General features: G+C 35.9%; 3 protein-coding genes across 3 annotated transcripts; all 3 read right to left on the bottom strand.

Moving 5' to 3' along the window:
- Positions 1–12,430: 12,430 nt before the first annotated feature.
- Positions 12,431–13,370, bottom strand: LOC131079372 (short-chain dehydrogenase reductase 2a-like). The gene is made up of 2 exons (XM_058017289.2): positions 13,354–13,370; positions 12,431–13,211 (listed from the first exon to the last, which is right to left on the bottom strand). Exons 1-2 carry the CDS (start codon positions 13,368–13,370, stop codon positions 12,431–12,433), a joined length of 798 nt encoding a protein of 265 aa, XP_057873272.2.
- A 1,975-nt stretch (positions 13,371–15,345) lies between these two features.
- On the bottom strand, positions 15,346–16,314 carry LOC131079359 (borneol dehydrogenase, mitochondrial-like). The gene is made up of 2 exons (XM_058017272.2): positions 16,298–16,314; positions 15,346–16,155 (listed from the first exon to the last, which is right to left on the bottom strand). The coding sequence occupies exons 1-2, from the start codon at positions 16,312–16,314 to the stop codon at positions 15,375–15,377; spliced, it is 798 nt and encodes a 265-aa protein (XP_057873255.2). The 3' UTR covers positions 15,346–15,374.
- A 1,939-nt stretch (positions 16,315–18,253) lies between these two features.
- On the bottom strand, positions 18,254–19,105 carry LOC131079379 (short-chain dehydrogenase reductase 2a; the record flags this gene model as incomplete). Its single annotated transcript, XM_058017296.2, has 1 exon — positions 18,254–19,105. A coding segment is annotated over one exon (783 nt), but the record flags the coding sequence as incomplete, so codon positions are not given.
- Positions 19,106–19,698: the final 593 nt, after the last annotated feature.

The raw sequence follows: 19,698 nt of genomic DNA, 5'->3' as shown, positions 1-19,698 counted from the left end.
GGTGTCTTCTATATAAGGGGATTCCTTTATCCTTTCACAACCCCAACTAAAGTGATCAATCAACTTTCATGCAATCAAGCAATGAAGCATCTACACAACTACAATCCATTCTTTGTTGAGATCTTGTACACAATACAAAATCTGAGCACAACCATATTAAACAAGATCAATGGAGATAGGAAACAATGGAGATCAAACCCTACTAAGCATGTGAATGGTATAATATTTCATGTTTTTGATATTTTGCATGTTTTAGGTTCTTCATTGGTGTATGGTGGATTCTTAATTGTAAAACTAGGGTTTTATGTGGTCGGATCTTTGTTGGTTTTACAATTAATCTATTATTCCATTTTCACCGTATACATTACTAAGTCAAATAAGATTAGTCATACCTATAAATTACCTAAACAAATAGGTTTATATGTAATACCCCTCCCTTGATCAGACTCAACTTAACCTATTTTGACTCTAGATGACCCTTGTGGTAGATATATGCTTTAAGGATCGATGATGTTTTTCATGTTGTGTCTATGATGTGATTATATGATGGCATTTATACTCAGTTAGTCGGATATTTAATGAGATGAGTTATATATGTGATGTTAGGATTTAGTCATTATAATTATCAATGTTTAATTATTCTGATATACATTGTGTTTTATCTCTGATGTGCTTGGGTGAAAGGGAAAAATGTTGCACTGCTCTTTATGGGCAAGTTATGTTGCTTCCATTCCCTTTTCACGGTATGCGATTATATGATTTACATGTATATGTTCGATAGGTTGCTTATGTAGTTGCAGGTACCGAGCATCAACTCCACCTGAATCTTCAGGTCTGAGCGTGCTCTATAACCCAATGGTAAAGTCAAAATTGGAGTTATCAATCAAACCTTGTTGTACCATCGTTCCCATGGAATGAGACCTGTGTCAAGTAACCTTGTTGTGTTGGTCATCCGGTCTCGTTAGTTGGTAACCTTGTTAGCCCTCATGTTGTGTTGGTTCGCTGTGTATTGTTTGAGTGTTTAGGTCACGAGTTTATTTAAAATTGATTTCTAGATAGGGGTTAACATATTATTGAATTGTGTACTTGAGAATTTATGTTGATCTAATTAATCAATAAATTAAAAATTGTTGCATCGTCCTATAATTAAATTGTGGAGCAAACGGATTTAAATTAGTTATCTTTTGGGATGGATCGTTTAAATAAAGCATTAAATATTTATCTTGTAATTTAATTTTGCTATTGGTAAAAATCTTGTTATAAATAATTAACAATTATTTTAAAGGGAAATTAGTTATTTGAATTCTAGTGTGCTTTTGGAAATTAATTCAAAAAGGAAAATAACATTTATTTATTTTCATTCAAAATTTCTTGTGTGGGGAGTTACAAAAAAAAATTAATTTAAAGGAAATTAATTGGAGAAAATATTGGCATGCAAATTTATTGTGGGGGTTATAATTTGTAAAGGGGGATTAATATTCATTTGCTTTTTGCAAAAGGGTGGCGTTGGCCGTGAAGTTTTCTGGGTGTGTGTGATTTTTTTTGAAAGGGCTTTTGAAAAGGAATTTGAGAAATCTCTAGTTGGAAAAGAAGAAATTGAAAATCAAAAAAGAGGAATGGGGAAGTTTTTGGTGGAATTTTTTGGATTAGAGCTCTTTGAATTGGTGCTATGCAATTATTGCTTTTGCCTCTGTTTTTCGGATAGCGTAAAAGGTTGGGTTTTGATTCTTTTCTTGCAAGTAGAATTTCCTTTCAATCTGAATAAAAATCTACCTGTTTGTTTACTGTGAAGATATAAATTTGGTTTTTCGGGAATTAATGTTAATTTGTATTATTGGATTGTCTGATAATGGGGTTTTGGGGTTATTGAAAATTATCTATGATCTGGGTTAAATAAAATGTATGTTGGGAAAATTGGAAATAATTTAGGGATTAGATTCTGAATATTAATTCCGGGTTTAAATCTGATATCTAAAAAAAATTCAATTTGTGACCCTGTTTTGTAAATTTTGTTTGATCTTTGCTTAAAGGAATCCAAAAAAATTATCTACTGAGTGATACTCTTCCTCCCTTCAAGAGGCTTGTTCATTTCCTGCATCTAACTTAGCACATCACAACGGTAGTCAGTTGTTATTAAAACACACACACACACACACACACACACACACACAGACATAGGATATAAAAATATATATCTATATACATTATTAATTTTTTAAAAATATTTTAAATAATTGCAAAAACATAAATCGTAGGGTTTTTTTTAACCAGTGGGGGGTGATCTGTGTAGCTCCCCATGGGCCTGCGTATACCATAGACCCTGTGGGCCTACGAAACTCCACCTATGGGGAACCGCAACCATGGGAGTTATGGATTCCCCATGTGTGGGGGGTCATAGCCCCACAGGGCCTACGATGCCTCCACTAGGGGTCGCAACTCGCGGGTCTATGGCTTCCCAATGGGGGGTCATAGGTCTTATGGCTTGTGGCTCCCAATTTTTTTTGTGGGTGCAGAAGAAAATAGGTATGTGCGTGTTTAAAAAAAATAAAATGAAAAAAATAAGTATAAACATAAAATAACATTGAAAAGAAAACAAAATGTTGCATCCCTTTGCAACATCTCTATAAAATGAAGATTTGTAACCCTCCTTGGTCTCCTAGCACACTGGGTCTATACCTACAACAAATTACAAAGTTCTCCTTATATAATCATGCCCACTAAAAGTAGTGCACATAAATTGCCATTTCTCTACTTTAGAAGAGGCAAACTTGTTAGATCTTATTGAAGCCATGGCCTCTCCAAGATTTCTAGGTTGTAAAATGGCTTCCCCATTGGATTGTGGGAAGGGAGGTAAAATGGAAAATATTGGGTTAGAAATTCTCTTCTTTCAACTTAATTTTTTTTAGTTCTTAGGAAGCCCTAGAATCAATCGTTGGAATTGAATCCATCCAATGAATGAGATTCAATGCACAACCCATTAGTGTTGTGTCTGGAAGATTTTAATGGGGAAGTAGATGAATTAATTGTGATTAGCATCATGGTGGGGGACCATGATGCTCCCCCACCATGATGCTAGGCACCCTTAACCTGTGTTTTTTTTTTAACTACTTTGGGGGAGGGGGGGATATTAAAAGAACAATTTACTTGAAACAAGATAAATAAAACTTTAATTCAAGGTTCAGATGGGAAAAGAAAGGAACAATTTATAGTTTTATTTTCCTTTTATTTTATTTATCAATAGATGCTATTATGCTTTTATGCAGTGCAATAGTAAATTGAAATATTGAGTCAAATTAAGATTTATAATCTAGTTTATTGCTTTAGGTGAGTAAAATGAAATGAATTAATAATTGTGAGTAAAAACTCTTGCCTCATCTACTTATTGGGAATTGTGTAACGTTACATGTAACTATTTTTTAATTGAGAAGTATTTCAATATTAAATATCATTACTTAAAAATCAAAATGAAATATATGATAATCACTTTTATTATGAATAATATATGTTTTTTATGATGAATAATATATGTCTGTGTATTTAAGACATCAATATTATAATCATTTAACTCATTAAATAGATCCATTCAGTTTTTGTTTTTTTTTATCGATAACAGGTTTAATATTTATATTGATTGAAAAGAGAAAATTACATGCCTTCAGTTGCTCTGCAACTTTTCCACTATCATAAGACTATATGGGGTCTTGCCCCTACAAAACTCAAAATGAAACCCGAGACATAAAAACAACACCAGCTATGCCAACCACTAAGGTTACATTCCTTACATTAGTGAAAAACCACCAAAAAAACCAACAACCTACTAACAGAAAATTTATCACGAAACCATCCTATCGGAACCAGCCAAGGGCCTCCTCCTTGGAGAAATTAGGGATGGCATGATTGGGTCTGACATCAGACTGCACCATCCCAGCACTGGTCATGGTTCCCGATCATCCTCCTCGCAACTCTCTATGTTCCACGATCTTCACAATCTTCCATGGGATTTGATGTTGCACCATCGGCCGCCCATCCTCACCAATCAAAGCTTATGACTTTACTAGGGTCTGCTTGCTGAGTAGTTTCGCCCACTCCGTCAGACCCATCCTCTGCACAAAGTCTAGCACATCCTGCCACCCTTTCCTTGCATCATCCAACTGGGTTTCAATCGAGCGAGAGATCAACCACACCACCAGAGGCTGCACTGCATCATTCTGCCCACCTAAGCACCTCCATGACCCTTGCTCCATTTGCAAACCCACACCAATCTCTGCACATTCCACCAACTCCGCCAAGCCAACCGACCATTTTGGTCTCAGAATGAGAGACACCACCCGCGTCATCTCCTCCCTTGAACTCCCCACCATCAGTGCCAGTGCCACAAACAGGGATGATACGACCAAATTAGTTCACGGGCGATAGTCAGTGTTCAAGAATTCATCTCCAAACATCAAACGAGCAGCCTTCCAAAATTCTTCCTCATCCACCCTAAATACATGCTTCAAACGATGGCTTGAAATAGGGCATCAAAAGGCAGGCATTTGGCCCAGAGTGAACAGCAAGAAATTCACTTCCATCGCTCCCTTGCCACACAGCCTAGAAACAACGCTCGCAAAGGAAATTACAATCCCTCTTCAAAATACCAAAAACTGAGGACCATAATATCACAAAACACTACCACCCCTTCTATTTATTACTCCACACACACCACCTCACACCGCACATCTCCAGCAAAACCAAAGTACCATTCAATGTCATAATTGTACCTACGTCGCCATTTTCTCTACTTGCTACCATTGCAGTGTACTCAATCCACATAAGCCTTCCCCACCCCTCAACATGCATATCTAAAATGGGTTCACACATAGCTTTTCACAACTTCTCGGGTTCACCTTTCATACTCAACGCTTCTTCATACAAATTCTAAGGGATCCAAATCCCTTAAGTCTTCAAACAAATTAAAATTTTTAGCCAAAAAACCATTTGCACCTACGTTTGAGAGCACATCAACTTCTGCATTCACTTCCCTTAGAACATGTGATACTTTAAAGTCCTCGAACCCAATCAAAAGGTCATGTATTCTTCTGATATGTTTATCTAGGTGCCAAGCATCCATCCTACCCCTAGCGATGCCATTCACGACTATCTAGGAGTCCCCTTCAAGGTGTGGTTTTTTCACCTCCAATTTTTTTGCCATAAGAATTGCTTCAATTGCCGCCTAACACTCAGCTTCATTGTTAGTACCATCCACCAATCTCTTTGCTCCAAATGCTAAAATACTACTTTCCTCATCTTGAGCAATGACCCCTGCACTCGAGGTCCCAGGATTCCCCCTGGATGCCCCGTCAAAGTTGATTTTGATCCATCCCCTGTTTAGCGGCATCTACACATGACTTTTTTCAACAACCCTAGGAGGATAATGCCTCAAAAGCCCATTAGCAGGCCTGAACTTGATCAAAGGCCAGCCCACCATGATACGAGCATAAAACTAAGTGAATGGGGTCTTCGCCAGATTTACCTAGGAAGCAGCATTAGAGACTAATTCTGAAATTGCCCTCTCCAATCTGATCAGAAATTGCTCCATGGGTTTTGTTTTATCCTCAAAGAGTCGTCGATTCCGTTCTTTCCAAACTTCCCACATTATTGTTGATGGCATGACCTTCCAAATTGCAGCGAAGGTTGATTAATTGTTCAAAACCAGCCACAATTCCAGCCTGTCTCTTAGGTTCCCTGCCAACGGCCCCTTCCAACTCAACCTCTGCAACCCAAATCGCCATGCTTCCTAGGAAAACTCACATCCCAGATAAGATGGTCCACATCTTCCCTCCTTCTTACATAGCACACAATGGAAGGAACCCGCAAACCCCATTCTTTTAAGTCTATCCCCGGTCAAAATACGGTTGCTACCCGCCAACCATGAGAATGCACCTACTTTGCGAAGACAAGCGTTGTTCCAACATATCTTTGCTTCCTAATCCACCCTCCTACCATCTTCCTCCAACAAGGTGTACCCCATCTTGACAAAATAAATTCCACTCTTCGCACCACACCAAATGATTTCATCTTGCTCCCTGGAACCCGTCACCTCTCTACTTGCTAGGATATTCCTCAACGTCCTTTGATCATCCTCCCCCAAATCCAGATTGCTAGGATCCTTCCAAGTCATTCTTTGTCCCAGGTCGAATGATTCTGGGACTAGAAAATCGCTCACTTTCTCTTCCCATTGTTGGCTGGTCTTTTGAACAATCCACGAAGGAACCCCGACATCCAAGGTTGGGCGACCGTCCCAAGAATCCTGCCAAAAAATAGCCTTATGGCCATCTCTTATTCACCATGTTAGGTGATACATAACCGGGCTTCTACAATTCATTAGAAAGTTCCAAAGGGCAGATCTTCTAGTGGGATTTTCAACCATGAGTATTCTCTCCCTATCTTCATTGTCCAGGTACTTGGCCTGAGGAATTTGTACCCATCTCTGCTTCGGATTACCATACATCTGCCACACCAACTTCGCCCCATAGCTTCATTGATTAACTTCCAGTCATGGAGCCTCACACCACCACCCCCTTTCGATTTGCAAACTCTATCCCAAGCCATTAAAGGAATTTTGTCTTGATCCTGGTTACCATTCCACTAGAATTTCCTCATTTTCTATTGAATGTTCTTGATGATCATACCTAGAAGTTTGAAGCAAGCTATGGAAAAAATTGGCATTGCCAAGATTACTGATTTCAACATTAAAATGTGGTCGACCAATGTGAGCCATTTGCTTTTCCAACCCTCCATTTTTGCTTTACAACCATAAATTAGCCCTTTCCAAATCTTTGTCTTACCAGCTCCAACAAAGAGCAGCGTACCAAGAAACTTCCCTAGGAGATGTCCAATTCTAATGCCAAACAGTCTGGCAATGACCCTCTGAGTGCCTACCTCAGTGTGAAAAAAGAATATCTTCGACTTTTGCCAATTGACCTCCTGTCTAGTGGCCCAACTAAATCTATCAAGAACTTGTTTCATCACTAGGTTGCTTCTTGCATGGAAGGCACTCCGAAAAGGACAGTATCATCAGCAAATCGAGAATGTGTAGTCGGTTCCACCCCTCTAGAAATCTCAATGCCTTTCCACATCCCCTTAGATCGCTTTCTTGCAATCGATCGGCCTAATACTTCTGCCAACAAGATGAATAGAAAGGGGGAGATGGGATCCCCCTGAAGAATACCCCGTGAGGTAGGAAAAAAAATTAGGGGTTGCCATTGACTAATACTGAAACATTGAACTGCATAATCATACTAAAAATCCACTTAATCCAACCATTACTGAAACCAAACTTAGCAAGCACAACCAATAGAAAAGACCTATCAACTCTGTCATAGGCTTTCCGGATGTCAAGCTTCAGCATCATTCTTCTATGTCTGCTCTTCATGGCCATGTGTATCGCCTCATGAGACACAATAATCCCATCAACAATGTTCCTCCCATGGGTGAAGTCGCTCTGTTCGCAGGATATAAGTTTTTCCAAGATCAATTTGAGTCTATTGGCAACAACTTTTGAAATGATTTTGTAAAGATTATTGCACAACGAGATCGATCGAAATTCCTCAAAGCACACCGATTTATCTTTCTTTGGGATAAGCGCCACCATAGTACTATTGAATTCTTTCAGGATAAATCCCCTAGTCCTGGACTCTTCAACCACCGCCAGCAACTCACTGCCTAATAAATCCCAAAAATACTGGTAAAAGAAAGCTTGAAAGTTGTCTGGGCCCGACGCTTTCTCCCCACCAAGACCAAAAATAGGTGCTTTTAGTTCCTTTAGAGAAATTGGCTCCTCCAGCTTCTAATTGTCCTCCCTAGTAACTAATTGTGGGATCACAACCAAAAACTCTTTCAATCTGACCTGATCAATCCCACTCTTGTTCCATAAATTTCCAAAAAAATCAATAGCCTCTTGGTTAATCCAGTCAGAATCATCCTTCAAAGTTCCATCCTTCAGACACAGAGATAAAATTCTATTAAGGCTTCTCTTCACCTTCACAGAACTGTGGAGGAATTTTGTATTTCCATCTCCTTCTCTAAGCCAATTCTCGCACGATTTTTGCCTCCAAAAAATCTCTTCCCTTTGCAATACTTCCCCATATCTACTAAGAAGGTCTTTCTCCGTGAGGTAGTCCACCTCATCCATTCCCTCTTCCAAGACTTTCGAATTTAGAGCCTCCAGCTCTCCTTCAATCTTTCCTTTCTCTTCGAAGATATTTCCAAATACAGTCCTATTCCTGCTTTTCAGTTTTTGTTTGACATAGCTTAACTTCTTAAAGAACTGAAAGGACAAGAATCCATCAACCACAGGGGCCTCCTTCCACCATTGAACAACCTAATCGCTGAAACCCTACTCCCTTAACCACATCTTTTCCACCTTAAAAGGGCATTTGAGCGAAACTCCATCCTTCTGCAAAACTAGTGATATCGGGAAATGATCTGAGCCAGAGATTGCCAAAAATTCCACCTCAAAAACAAGGGGAGCCAGGTTCCATTCCCCTGCAAAAAAGAACCTATCTAGTTTCTCTGCTATGTTAGAGAAACCCTAACGCCTATTAGTCCATGTGAAGTTCCCACCTTTAGCAGCCACTTCAAACAAAGCATTAGAATCCACAAAGGTCTGAAAATCTATTTGGATCCTGCACATCCTTCTCACCCTTCCTCGCTTGTCTGAGTGGGAAAGGGTGGCATTGAAATCCCTCACCACAATTGTTATGGCTGGCTTAATTTCCTCTAGAATCTTGGAAATTTCCTCCCAGAGCTAGTACTTATCTGTTATTTTAATAGGGCCATAAACATTGATTAAGAAACAGGTCTCATAAATTAATAATCTGTGAGCTTACCTTTGCCATCTACCAGTATCTAGAGCTTGAGACTACTTCCACTTTCACTAATTGGGGGTTACACAAGATTCCCAAGCCACCTGAAGCCCCCTCCGCATCAACAAAAAAACCAGACCGCCTCTATCTAACACCAAGTATCCTAGCAGCCTCTTCACTACCTAACTTTTTTTCTTGAATACAAATTACCTCTAGTTTTGCTTGATCAAATCCTCTTTTGATCATGCGACACTTGTTAGGGGCATTGAAGCCCCTGACAGTCCACATTGGGAACTTCATTGCTACCTAGGAGAGAATAGGTCTCTCCCAGATATAAGAAGTTTGGTTTGTCCCTTCATGTTGCCTGCTTCCTCTAGCAACTTTTGTCTATTTTTCATTCCCCTCATACTCCCTTTAGTCACCTTATTGGGCTTTGATTTGGTCTGTTTGATGATCCTTGTGTCCGTCTCCCCTAACTCCGCAGACATCCCCAACAAATCATCACTCAAGTCATCTTCATCTCCAGATTCCATCTCCATGGATTTCTCATTGTCCTCCTTGGCCAGGGAGACATGAATATCTTTGAACCTGATTGCCTTTAACTCTTCGAACTCTATAGCAGTGTCAAAAATTTGGGTCGTCGGGAGCCTCCCCATGACTCCAGCCAAAGGTACCTCCCTTCCAGTCCTAAGGGGAGGAGGCAGCGGGGGAGGAAAAGGAAATCCCACACCGCCTATCCCAACATGAGGTTTAAAAACTAGGTCCGACACTGAGATCGATCCAATCATTGGAGTGAGACCACCCCTAAGTGCTTCACCACTTGTTGAAACCACGTGGGTCTCCCTGTCATATCCTACTAGGAGCAATCCACATGTCGATGTAGCCTCCCCTTCAATGCCTTTCAGATTTGCGGCATCTAAACCTACTGCAAAAACAATGACCGAAGATTGGTCAACCAACTTAGTCTCCATTGCATCTTTGGTGACTTCTGTGGACACTACCAACTGATCCTTTCCAGCATCACATTTTAGGCTTGCCGCGCCTGAACAAAGAACAGAATTGGTGGTAGGAGTCGATTCTGTGAGCATGACATCCAGCACATCCTTTGCAGATTTCGTTGATGCTATCAACTGGTCCTCTAGTGCTCTGTCAGCCCTGCCTTTGCCTTTTTGACCTGCCATACATTCAAATTCCTCATGCCCCCACTCTTTACAGGACTTACATTTCACCATGATCTCTTCAACTTCTAACTCTTACCACCATAAGCCCTCAGGGGAGCGGATTTCAATGGCCTTGGGGAGAAAGGGATGGGGTTTCCACATTATGCAGATTCGAGCATACATGCATGAGTCCAGTTTATCAATGACTTCATCTGATTTGATGAATCTCCCTAGCTTGTCACCGACTATCTTGAAAACTTCCTCCTTCCAATACTCATGCGGTAAGTTTTATAACCTAATCCATACTGGGATTTCCTCAATGGAGGCTTGCCAGGAATCAAAGTTGGGGATCAGATCTTTAATGTAGAGCCCTACTCCCTTCATCATAAAAGGCCCATTATACATGATTCTGGTTTTTTCCACTTTTGACCCAGCAATGATTAAGAAAAATCCATTAGTTAGGGTTTTGATCTCAAAATGGCTCCCCCATTCCTCATCAACCCATTTCCTTATCTTTGAAAAAGAAGGCCAATCTCCTCCCCACTTCATGAAGGAGGCTCTAGCACGCAAAACTTGAACCAATTCCTTCCGAGCCGGTGAATCAATACAGATGCTAATGGTTCTCTTCTCTATCGTCGTCGGTGCCTCCATAGTGATGGGTTTCTTGGTAGCTGTTGGTTTTTTCTTCCAAAACCGCTCCTCAATCTGCTTTTTACTCCACTTAGAGAAGTTTAGGATCTTGGAATGGCCCCATTTATTCTTGTCTGGCTCAAAGGAAATGTAGACATAGCCAAAACTGCCCCTATCCCCCCTTCTTTGATCTGAACCATAATGCCGGAACTGGTTAGCACGAGGTGGAAACCAAGGCCGATGGTTGTCAAGATGCCATGAGCCATTCTCTAGCTCTCACGTTTGAAATCCACCGCCACCTGCAAACCCTAACCTCCTCCTGCGCTCCATTTCCTTAGATCCATTCAATTTTTAACAAAGTAGAAAATAATAATTTCAATAAAATACATTAATTATATAAAAACAACTATTTTTCTTTTCTTGAGATAGAACAAGAATGGACTAAAGTAAGAGGAAGAAATCACCTACTTCAAAATTGAAACATCAAATGATAATAAAGTCATCAAAGAAAGGAAAAAATTTGTAGAAACATATTGTAGCACCCTCATTTATGAGTTGATGCAAATATGTTGTCATTGTTTTTGTTTTGTTTATAGGAATCATTACATTCACTTTTTAATAAAAAATAATCAATATAGTATTTATATTAAAATGCATTAAATCATCAAATATAATTAATCTTTTATATTAAAAAATAAAATTTTCTCTAAAAACAGTAATTATTTTTTAAGATAAGATGAGATGAGATGAGATGAAATATGTTTTGCTTTATATTGTTGTCACAATTCAATTAATGCTATCAGATTATTTTGATGCTTCTGGATTCGATTATGTGCAAAAGATTTTTAACATCAATGTTTCAAATCACACTCTGTGATTCATCATCACAATGAGAGTTTTTCTACATGTTAGTAATTGGGATTTTTGAAGACCTTTGGGGTATTTTCAGCCCTTGAAACTTTGCTCGGTCATTTAGAGCGTTTCCATAGGCAGACTCTTTCAGGACTTCAGTAGAAAGTTAGGTCTAGTCAAAGTTAGGACAAAATTTGATATAGTTTTTTGAAAATTTTGTAGTTTTTTATTTTATTTTGTAATAAACAATTATGACTGTTGAGTTTCGATTCTTAAGGAGTTTTGGTGACCCTTGGAATCTCATGAATTGTTACATGTTAGATTTTCAAATAGAATGAACCACTTTTTGGCTTGCTTCAATTCTGTGTTTACCTTGTTTGTGTAAGTAAATCCACAATACTGAATATAAAGATGAGAGAAGGGGGGGAGAGAAAGAGAATTCGATTGTAAAACTTGACATATTAAGAATGACAATTTCTATTGTAAAAAAAACACAATTTACAAAAAGACACATTAAGAATATCTGCTCATAAGATAATTGATGACTATAAGATAATTGATGACCAAAAATTAAACTTTGAACTTTAAGATTTATCAGTTGAAACAAAATAAAAAAAGAAACTTCAACAAATTTTAAATATATAAATAAGAGTTGAGTTATCAATTGCAAAGCTCTTGAACAACTTGAATATCAGACTTTGTTCACATCTGCTTATATTGAATTATCCTGTAGTCAACAAACTCTATGCAAGCAATCTTATGAAGAACTAACTTTATTATTCTAAAGCTCTTCTCAACAAACTCTACACAGGCAATCCTACGAAGAACTAAGTTTATTATTCTAAAGCTCTTATCTACAAACTCTACACAAGCAATCCTATGAAGAACTAACTATATTATTCTAAAGCTCTTTCACATCACTGAACCAAACATGCAAACGAGTTATGGCCTGTACAGTCCCCCGTTGTGGTTTACAACTGAGAATCCTCCATCCACAACAAGATTGTGACCACTGATAAATTTTGATTCATCACTGGCCAAAAAAAGAGCAGCCTGTGCAATATCCTCTTCTTTAAGAACCACTCCCTTCAAGTTGCTTATGCTGCTAATCCAGACCTCCGCTTCACCCTTATCTTTTTTCCCCAAAGACTCCATTAGAAGCCCCGTTGTAACGTATGAAGGAGAAATACAGTTAACTCTGATACCATATTTCCCAAGCTCAACTGCACCATTCTTAGTGAGGCCTATTACTGCATGTTTTGAGGCTGTGTATGCATAAGGTGCATTGCCTCCAATGCTCCCTGCAATACTCGCAGTAGAAATTATACAACCTTTTCTATTGGGTATCATAATGCGAGCTGCATGCTTAAGGCCATGCATTACACCTTTTACATTTACATTCATGGTGGGTTCATACATCTCCATCTCATATTCTGCAACACTAGTTGTACGGTTATCCCCAGTACCGGCATTGTTAAACATAATGTCCAGTTGCCCATGCTTTTCCATCGCCAAATCCACTGCTGCACTAAAATCTTGCTCTTTGGTCACATCACAATGAATAAAAGTTGCCCACTGTGAGAGAGATTGTGCAAGCATATGACCAGCATCATCTGCAATGTCTGCAATTATGACTTTTGCTCCATTTTTGGTGAAAAGCCGAACAGTGGCTTCTCCAAGGCCTGCTGCTCCCCCTGTGATTATTGCAACCTTCCCTTCCAATCTGCATTTTCGAATCAGGATTCATTTTTTGTTTCTAAATTAGATTTCAGGTTAATGTGATTTCAGATAAAACACCGAAACAAATAAGAAATTAGAATGTGTTGATTGAAAAGAATTGAAACAGGAGGAAACTTAGAAAATACCTTCGTTCTTCAGACATTGTTCTTTCTCTGATGAGATTAAGCTTCAGAAGTTGGAGATAGTTAGAGTATTACAGGGTATGACATCTATTTATATAAAATAAGAAACAAAAGCCAACGTGGGCTGCCGGAGCAATTAGAGAGGAAGTTGCAAATTCAAGCTGGAAAAGCTGGATAAGATCAGACAGAAATAAATTTTAGTAAAGCTGAGCTGAAGATCACATTGAATTCGGTTAGAAAACATTCCACGATTTTTTGCCAACGTAGGTCCAGGACTACAAACTAATCCTGTTTGGAATGTTTTTTTGGATGCTTTTTTTAAATTTTGAAATATTTTCTTAAAAATAATTTTTTTATTGTTTTTTATTGGAGCTATGAACCCTTAATGTATATTTAGAAAATTTATGAAAATAAATTGAAGAATATCATTACAGAGATATTTGTTTTTATTTATTTATATTGTTCTTTCTTATTACTGTAAAAGTTGTTTTAATTTTGGGTTCACCCCGCAGCGTGATGGTTAAGTCACGAGCTTCCGTTTGGGGTGGTCAAATGTTCGAATTGTAGTGGAACGATAAGGATCGATATACTGCATGAGACCCTATTGGTTCATCATGTCTGAAATTGTAATACATGTTACACATGAAAAAAAAAAAAAAAATTGTTTTAATTTTTTTAACTTTGTTTATAAAAATATTATGAAATACAGATTTAAAGATTGATTTTTTTATTTGAGTGTTTTATAACTTAATTTATCTATAATTTTATTATATAAATCTTATATATGACATTATTTAAATTGCTTTTACTATTTAAATCTTATATATGAAGCTTTTAAAATCTAAAATAATTTCTAAAAATTTCAAAGAAGAAATTAAATTTTTTTTTTATTATTTGATTTGAAATTAATAAAATTATTATATTTATTTGTGTTAAACTTTTAAAATCTTATCTTACTCTCTAATCATCAATCTTAACAAATAAAATCTTTAAAATCTTATTTTATTTCTTAAATTATTTTAATTAGTTAAAAATATTAGTAAAATATTATTTTAATGTTTTATTATTCTATTATCTAAATTTTGACTTTTAAAATCTAAACTAATATTTAAAATCTTCAAAAAGAAAATGAAATTTTATCTTATTTGATTTAAAATTAATAAAAACAACTATTTTTCTTTTCTTGAGATAGATCGAGTATGGACTAAATTAAGGAGGAGGAAATCACCCCCTTCAAAATTGAAACATCAAATGATAATAAGGTCATCAAAGAAAGGAAAAACTTTGTAGAAGTTACATATTGTAGCACCCTCATTTATGAGTTGATGCAAATATGTTGTCATTGTTTTTGTTTTGTTTATATGAATCATTACATTTATTTTTTAATAAAAAAAGAAGTAAATATAGTATTTATATTAAAATGCATTAAATCATCACATATAATTAATCTTTTATATTAAAAATAAATTTTTCTCTAAAACCAGTAATTATTTTTTAAGATGAGATGAAATGAGATAAGATGAAATGTGTTTTGCTTTATATTGTTGTCACAATTCAATTAATGCTATCAGATTTCCACAATCTATGTTATAATTATTTTGATGTTTTTGTGTGCAAAATTTTTTAACATTAACGTTTCCAATCAGAATTTTAAAGAGATGAAAGATGGTTGAAACAAAATAAACTGATTTCAATCATTTAAAAAGAAAACAAATTTTAAATAAATAAATAAGAATAGAGTTATTACAAAGCTCTTGAACAACTTGAATATCAAACTTTGTTCACATCTGCTTATATTGAATTATCCTGTACTCTACACTTCAAACTCTATGCAAGTTATCTTATGAAGAACTAACTTTATTATTCTAAAGCTCTTCCAACAAACTCTACACAGGCAATCCTATGAAGAAGTAAGTTAATTATTCTAAAGCTCTTATCTACAAACTCTACACAAGCAATCCTATGAAGAAATAACTATATTATTCTAAAGCTCTTTCAAATCACTGAACAAACATGCAAACGAGTTATGGCCTGTACAGTCCCCCATTGTGGTTTACAACTGAGAATCCTCCATCCACAACAAGATTGTGACCACTGATAAATTTTGATTCATCACTGGCCAAAAAAAGAGCAGCCTGTGCAATATCCTCTTCTTTAAGAACCACTCCCTTCAAGTTGCTTATGCTGCTAATCCAGACCTCCGCTTCACCCTTATCTTTTTTCCCCAAAGACTCCATTAGAAGCCCCGTTGTAACGTATGAAGGAGAAATACAGTTAACTCTGATACCATATTTCCCAAGCTCAGCTGCACCATTCTTAGTGAGGCCTATTACTGCATGTTTTGAGGCTGTGTATGCATAAGGTGCATTGCCTCCAATACTCCCTGCAATACTTGCAGTAGAAATTATACAGCCTTTCCTATTGGGTATCATAATGCGAGCTGCATGCTTAAGGCCATGCATTACACCTTTTACATTTACATTCATGGTGGGTTCATACATCTCCATCTCATATTCTGCAACACCAGTTGTACGGTTATCCCCAGTACCGGCATTGTTAAACATAATGTCCAGTTGCCCATGCTTTTCCATCGCCAAATCCACTGCTGCACTAACATCTTGCTCTTTGGTCACATCACAATGAATAAAGGTTGCCCACTGTGAGAGAGATTGTGCAAGCATATGACCAGTATCATCTGCAATGTCTGCAATTATGACTTTTGCTCCATTTTTGGTGAAAAGCCGAACAGTGGCTTCTCCAAGGCCTGCTGCTCCCCCTGTAACTATTGCAACCTTCCCTTCCAATCTGCATTTTCGAATCAGGATTCATTTTTTGTTTCTAAATTAGATTTCAGGTTAATGTGATTTCAGATAAAACGCCGAAACAAATAAGAAATTAGAATGTGTTGTTTGGAAAGAATTGAAACAGGAAGAAACTTAGAAAATACCTTCGTTCTTCAGACATTGTTCTTTCTCTGATGAGATTAAGCTTGAGAAGTTGGAGATGGTTAGAGTATTACAGGGTATGACATCTATTTATATAAAATAAGAAACAAAAGCCAACGTGGGCTGCCGGAGCAATTAAAGAGGAAGTTGCAAATTCAAGCTGGAAAAGCTGGATAAGATCAGACAGAAATAAATTTTAGTAAAGCTGAGCTGAAGATCACATTGAATTCGGTTAGAAAACATTCCACGATTTTTTGCCAACGTAGGTCCAGGACTACAAACTAATCCTGTTTGGAATGTTTTTTTGGATGCTTTTTTTAAATTTTGAAATGTTTTCTTAAAAATATTTTTTTTTATTGTTTTTTATTGGAGCTATGAACCCTTAATGTATATTTAGAAAATTTATGAAAATAAATTGAAGAATATCATTACAGAGATATTTATTTTTATTTATTTATATTGTTCTTTCTTATTACTGTAAAAGTTGTTTTAATTTTGGGTTCACCCCGCAGTGTGATGGTTAAGTCATGAGCTCCCGTTTGGGGTGGTCAAATGTTCGAATTGTAGTGGAACGATAAAGATCGATATGCTGCATGAGACCCTATTGGTTCATCATGCCTGAAATTGTAATACATGTTACACATCAAAAAAAAAAAAAAATTGTTTTAATTTTTTTAACTTTGTTTATAAAAATATTATGAAATACATATTTAAAGATTGATTTTTTTATTTGAGTGTTTTATGACTTAATTTATCTATAATTTTACTATATAAATCTTATATATGACATTATTTAGATTGCTTTTACTATTTAAATCTTATATATGAAGCTTTTAAAATCTAAAATAATTTCTAAAAATTTCAAAGAAGAAATTAAATTTTTTTTTTATTATTTGATTTGAAATTAATAAAATTATTATATTTATTTGTGTTAAACTTTTAAAATCTTATCTTATTCTCTAATCATCAATCTTACCAAATAAAATCTTTAAAATCTTATTTTATTTCTTAAATTATTTTAATTAGTTAAAAATATTAGTAAAATCTTATTTTAATGTTTTATTATTCTATTATCTAAATTTTGACTTTTAAAATCTAAAATAATATTTAAAATCTTCAAAAAGAAAATGAAATTTTATCTTATTTGATTTAAAATTAATAAAAACAACTATTTTTCTTTTCTTGAGATAGATCAAGTATGGACTAAATTAAGGAGGAGGAAATCACCCCCTTCAAAATTGAAACATCAAATGATAATAAGGTCATCAAAGAAAGGAAAAACTTTGTAAAGTTACATATTGTAGCACCCTCATTTATGAGTTGATGCAAATATGTTGTCATTGTTTTTGTTTTGTTTATATGAATCATTACATTCATTTTTTAATTTAAAAAAAAGTAAATATAGTATTTATATTAAAATGCATTAAATCATCACATATAATTAATCTTTTATATTAAAAAATAAATTTTTCTCTAAAAATAATAATTATTTTTTAAGATAAGATGAGATGAAATGAGATAAGATGAAATGTGTTTTGCTTTATATTGTTGTCACAATTCAATTAATCCTATCAGATTTCCACAATCTATGTTATAATTATTTTGATGCTTTTGTGTGCAAAATTTTTTAACATCAACGTTTCCAATCAGAATTTTAAAGAGATGAAAGATGGTTGAAACAAAATAAACTGATTTCAATCATTTAAAAAGAAAACAAATTTTAAATAAATAAATAAGAATAGAGTTGTTACAAAGCTCTTGAACAACTTGAATATCAAACTTTGTTCACATCTGCTTATATTGAATTATCCTGTACTCTACACTACAAACTCTATGCAAGCTATCTTATGAAGAACTAACTTTATTATTCTAAAGCTCTTCTCAACAAACTCTAAACAGGCAATCCTATGAAGAAGTAAGTTAATTATTCTAAAGCTTATCTACAAACTCTACACAAGCAATCCTATGAAGAAATAACTATATTATTCTAAAGCTCTTTCAAATCACTGAACAAACATGCAAACGAGTTATGGCCTGTACAGTCCCCCATTGTGGTTTACAACTGAGAATCCTCCATCCACAACAAGATTGTGACCACTGATAAATTTTGATTCATCACTGGCCAAAAAAAGAGCAGCCTGTGCAATATCCTCTTCTTTAAGAACCACTCCCTTCAAGTTGCTTATGCTGCTAATCCAGACCTCCGCTTCACCCTTATCTTTTTTCCCCAAAGACTCCATTAGAAGCCCCGTTGTAACGTATGAAGGAGAAATACAGTTAACTCTGATACCATATTTCCCAAGCTCAGCTGCACCATTCTTAGTGAGGCCTATTACTGCATGTTTTGAGGCTGTGTATGCATAAGGTGCATTGCCTCCAATACTCCCTGCAATACTCGCAGTAGAAATTATACAGCCTTTTCTATTGGGTATCATAATGCGAGCTGCATGCTTAAGGCCATGCATTACACCTTTTACATTTACATTCATGGTGGGTTCATACATCTCCATCTCATATTCTGCAACACCAGTTGTACGGTTATCCCCAGTACCGGCATTGTTAAACATAATGTCCAGTTGCCCATGCTTTTCCATCGCCAAATCCACTGCTGCACTTACATCTTGCTCTTTGGTCACATCACAATGAATAAAAGTTGCCCACTGTGAGAGAGATTGTGCAAGCATATGACCAGCATCATCTGCAATGTCTGCAATTATGACTTTTGCTCCATTTTTGGTGAAGAGCCGAACAGTGGCTTCTCCAAGGCCTGCTGCCCCCCCTGTAATTATTGCAACCTTCCCTTCCAATCTGCATTTTGGAATCAGGATTCATTTTTTGTTTCTAAATTAGATTTCAGGTTAATGTGATTTCAGATAAAACACCGAAACAAATCAGAAATTAGAATGTGTTGATTGAAAAGAATTGAAACGGGAAGAAACTTAGAAAATACCTTCGTTCTTCAGACATTGTTCTTTCTCTGATGAGATTAAGCTTCAGAAGTTGGAGATGGTTAGAGTATTACAGGGGATGACATCTATTTATATAAAATAAGAAACAAAAGCCAACGTGGGCTGCCGGAGCAATTAAAGAGGAAGTTGCAAATTCAAGCTGAAAAAGCTGGATAAGATCAGACAGAAATAGATTTTAGTAAAGCTGAGCTGAAGATCACATTGAATTCGGTTAGAAAACATTCCGCGTTTTTTTGCCAACGTAGGTCCAGGACTACAAACTAATCCTGTTTGGAATGTTTTTTTGGATGCTTTTTTTTAATTTTGAAATGTTTTCTTAAAAATAATTTTTTTATTGGTTTTTATTGGAGTTATGAACCCTAAATGTATATTTAGAAAATTTATGAAAATAAATTGAAGAATATCATTACAGAGATATTTATTTTTATTTATTT

This window comes from Cryptomeria japonica, chromosome 5 (assembly GCF_030272615.1).
Source record: "Cryptomeria japonica chromosome 5, Sugi_1.0, whole genome shotgun sequence".
In the NCBI taxonomy this organism is placed as follows: domain Eukaryota; kingdom Viridiplantae; phylum Streptophyta; class Pinopsida; order Cupressales; family Cupressaceae; genus Cryptomeria; species Cryptomeria japonica.
Note: the sequence above shows the minus strand (reverse complement) of the source record. Positions and strands in the feature narration are given on the sequence as shown.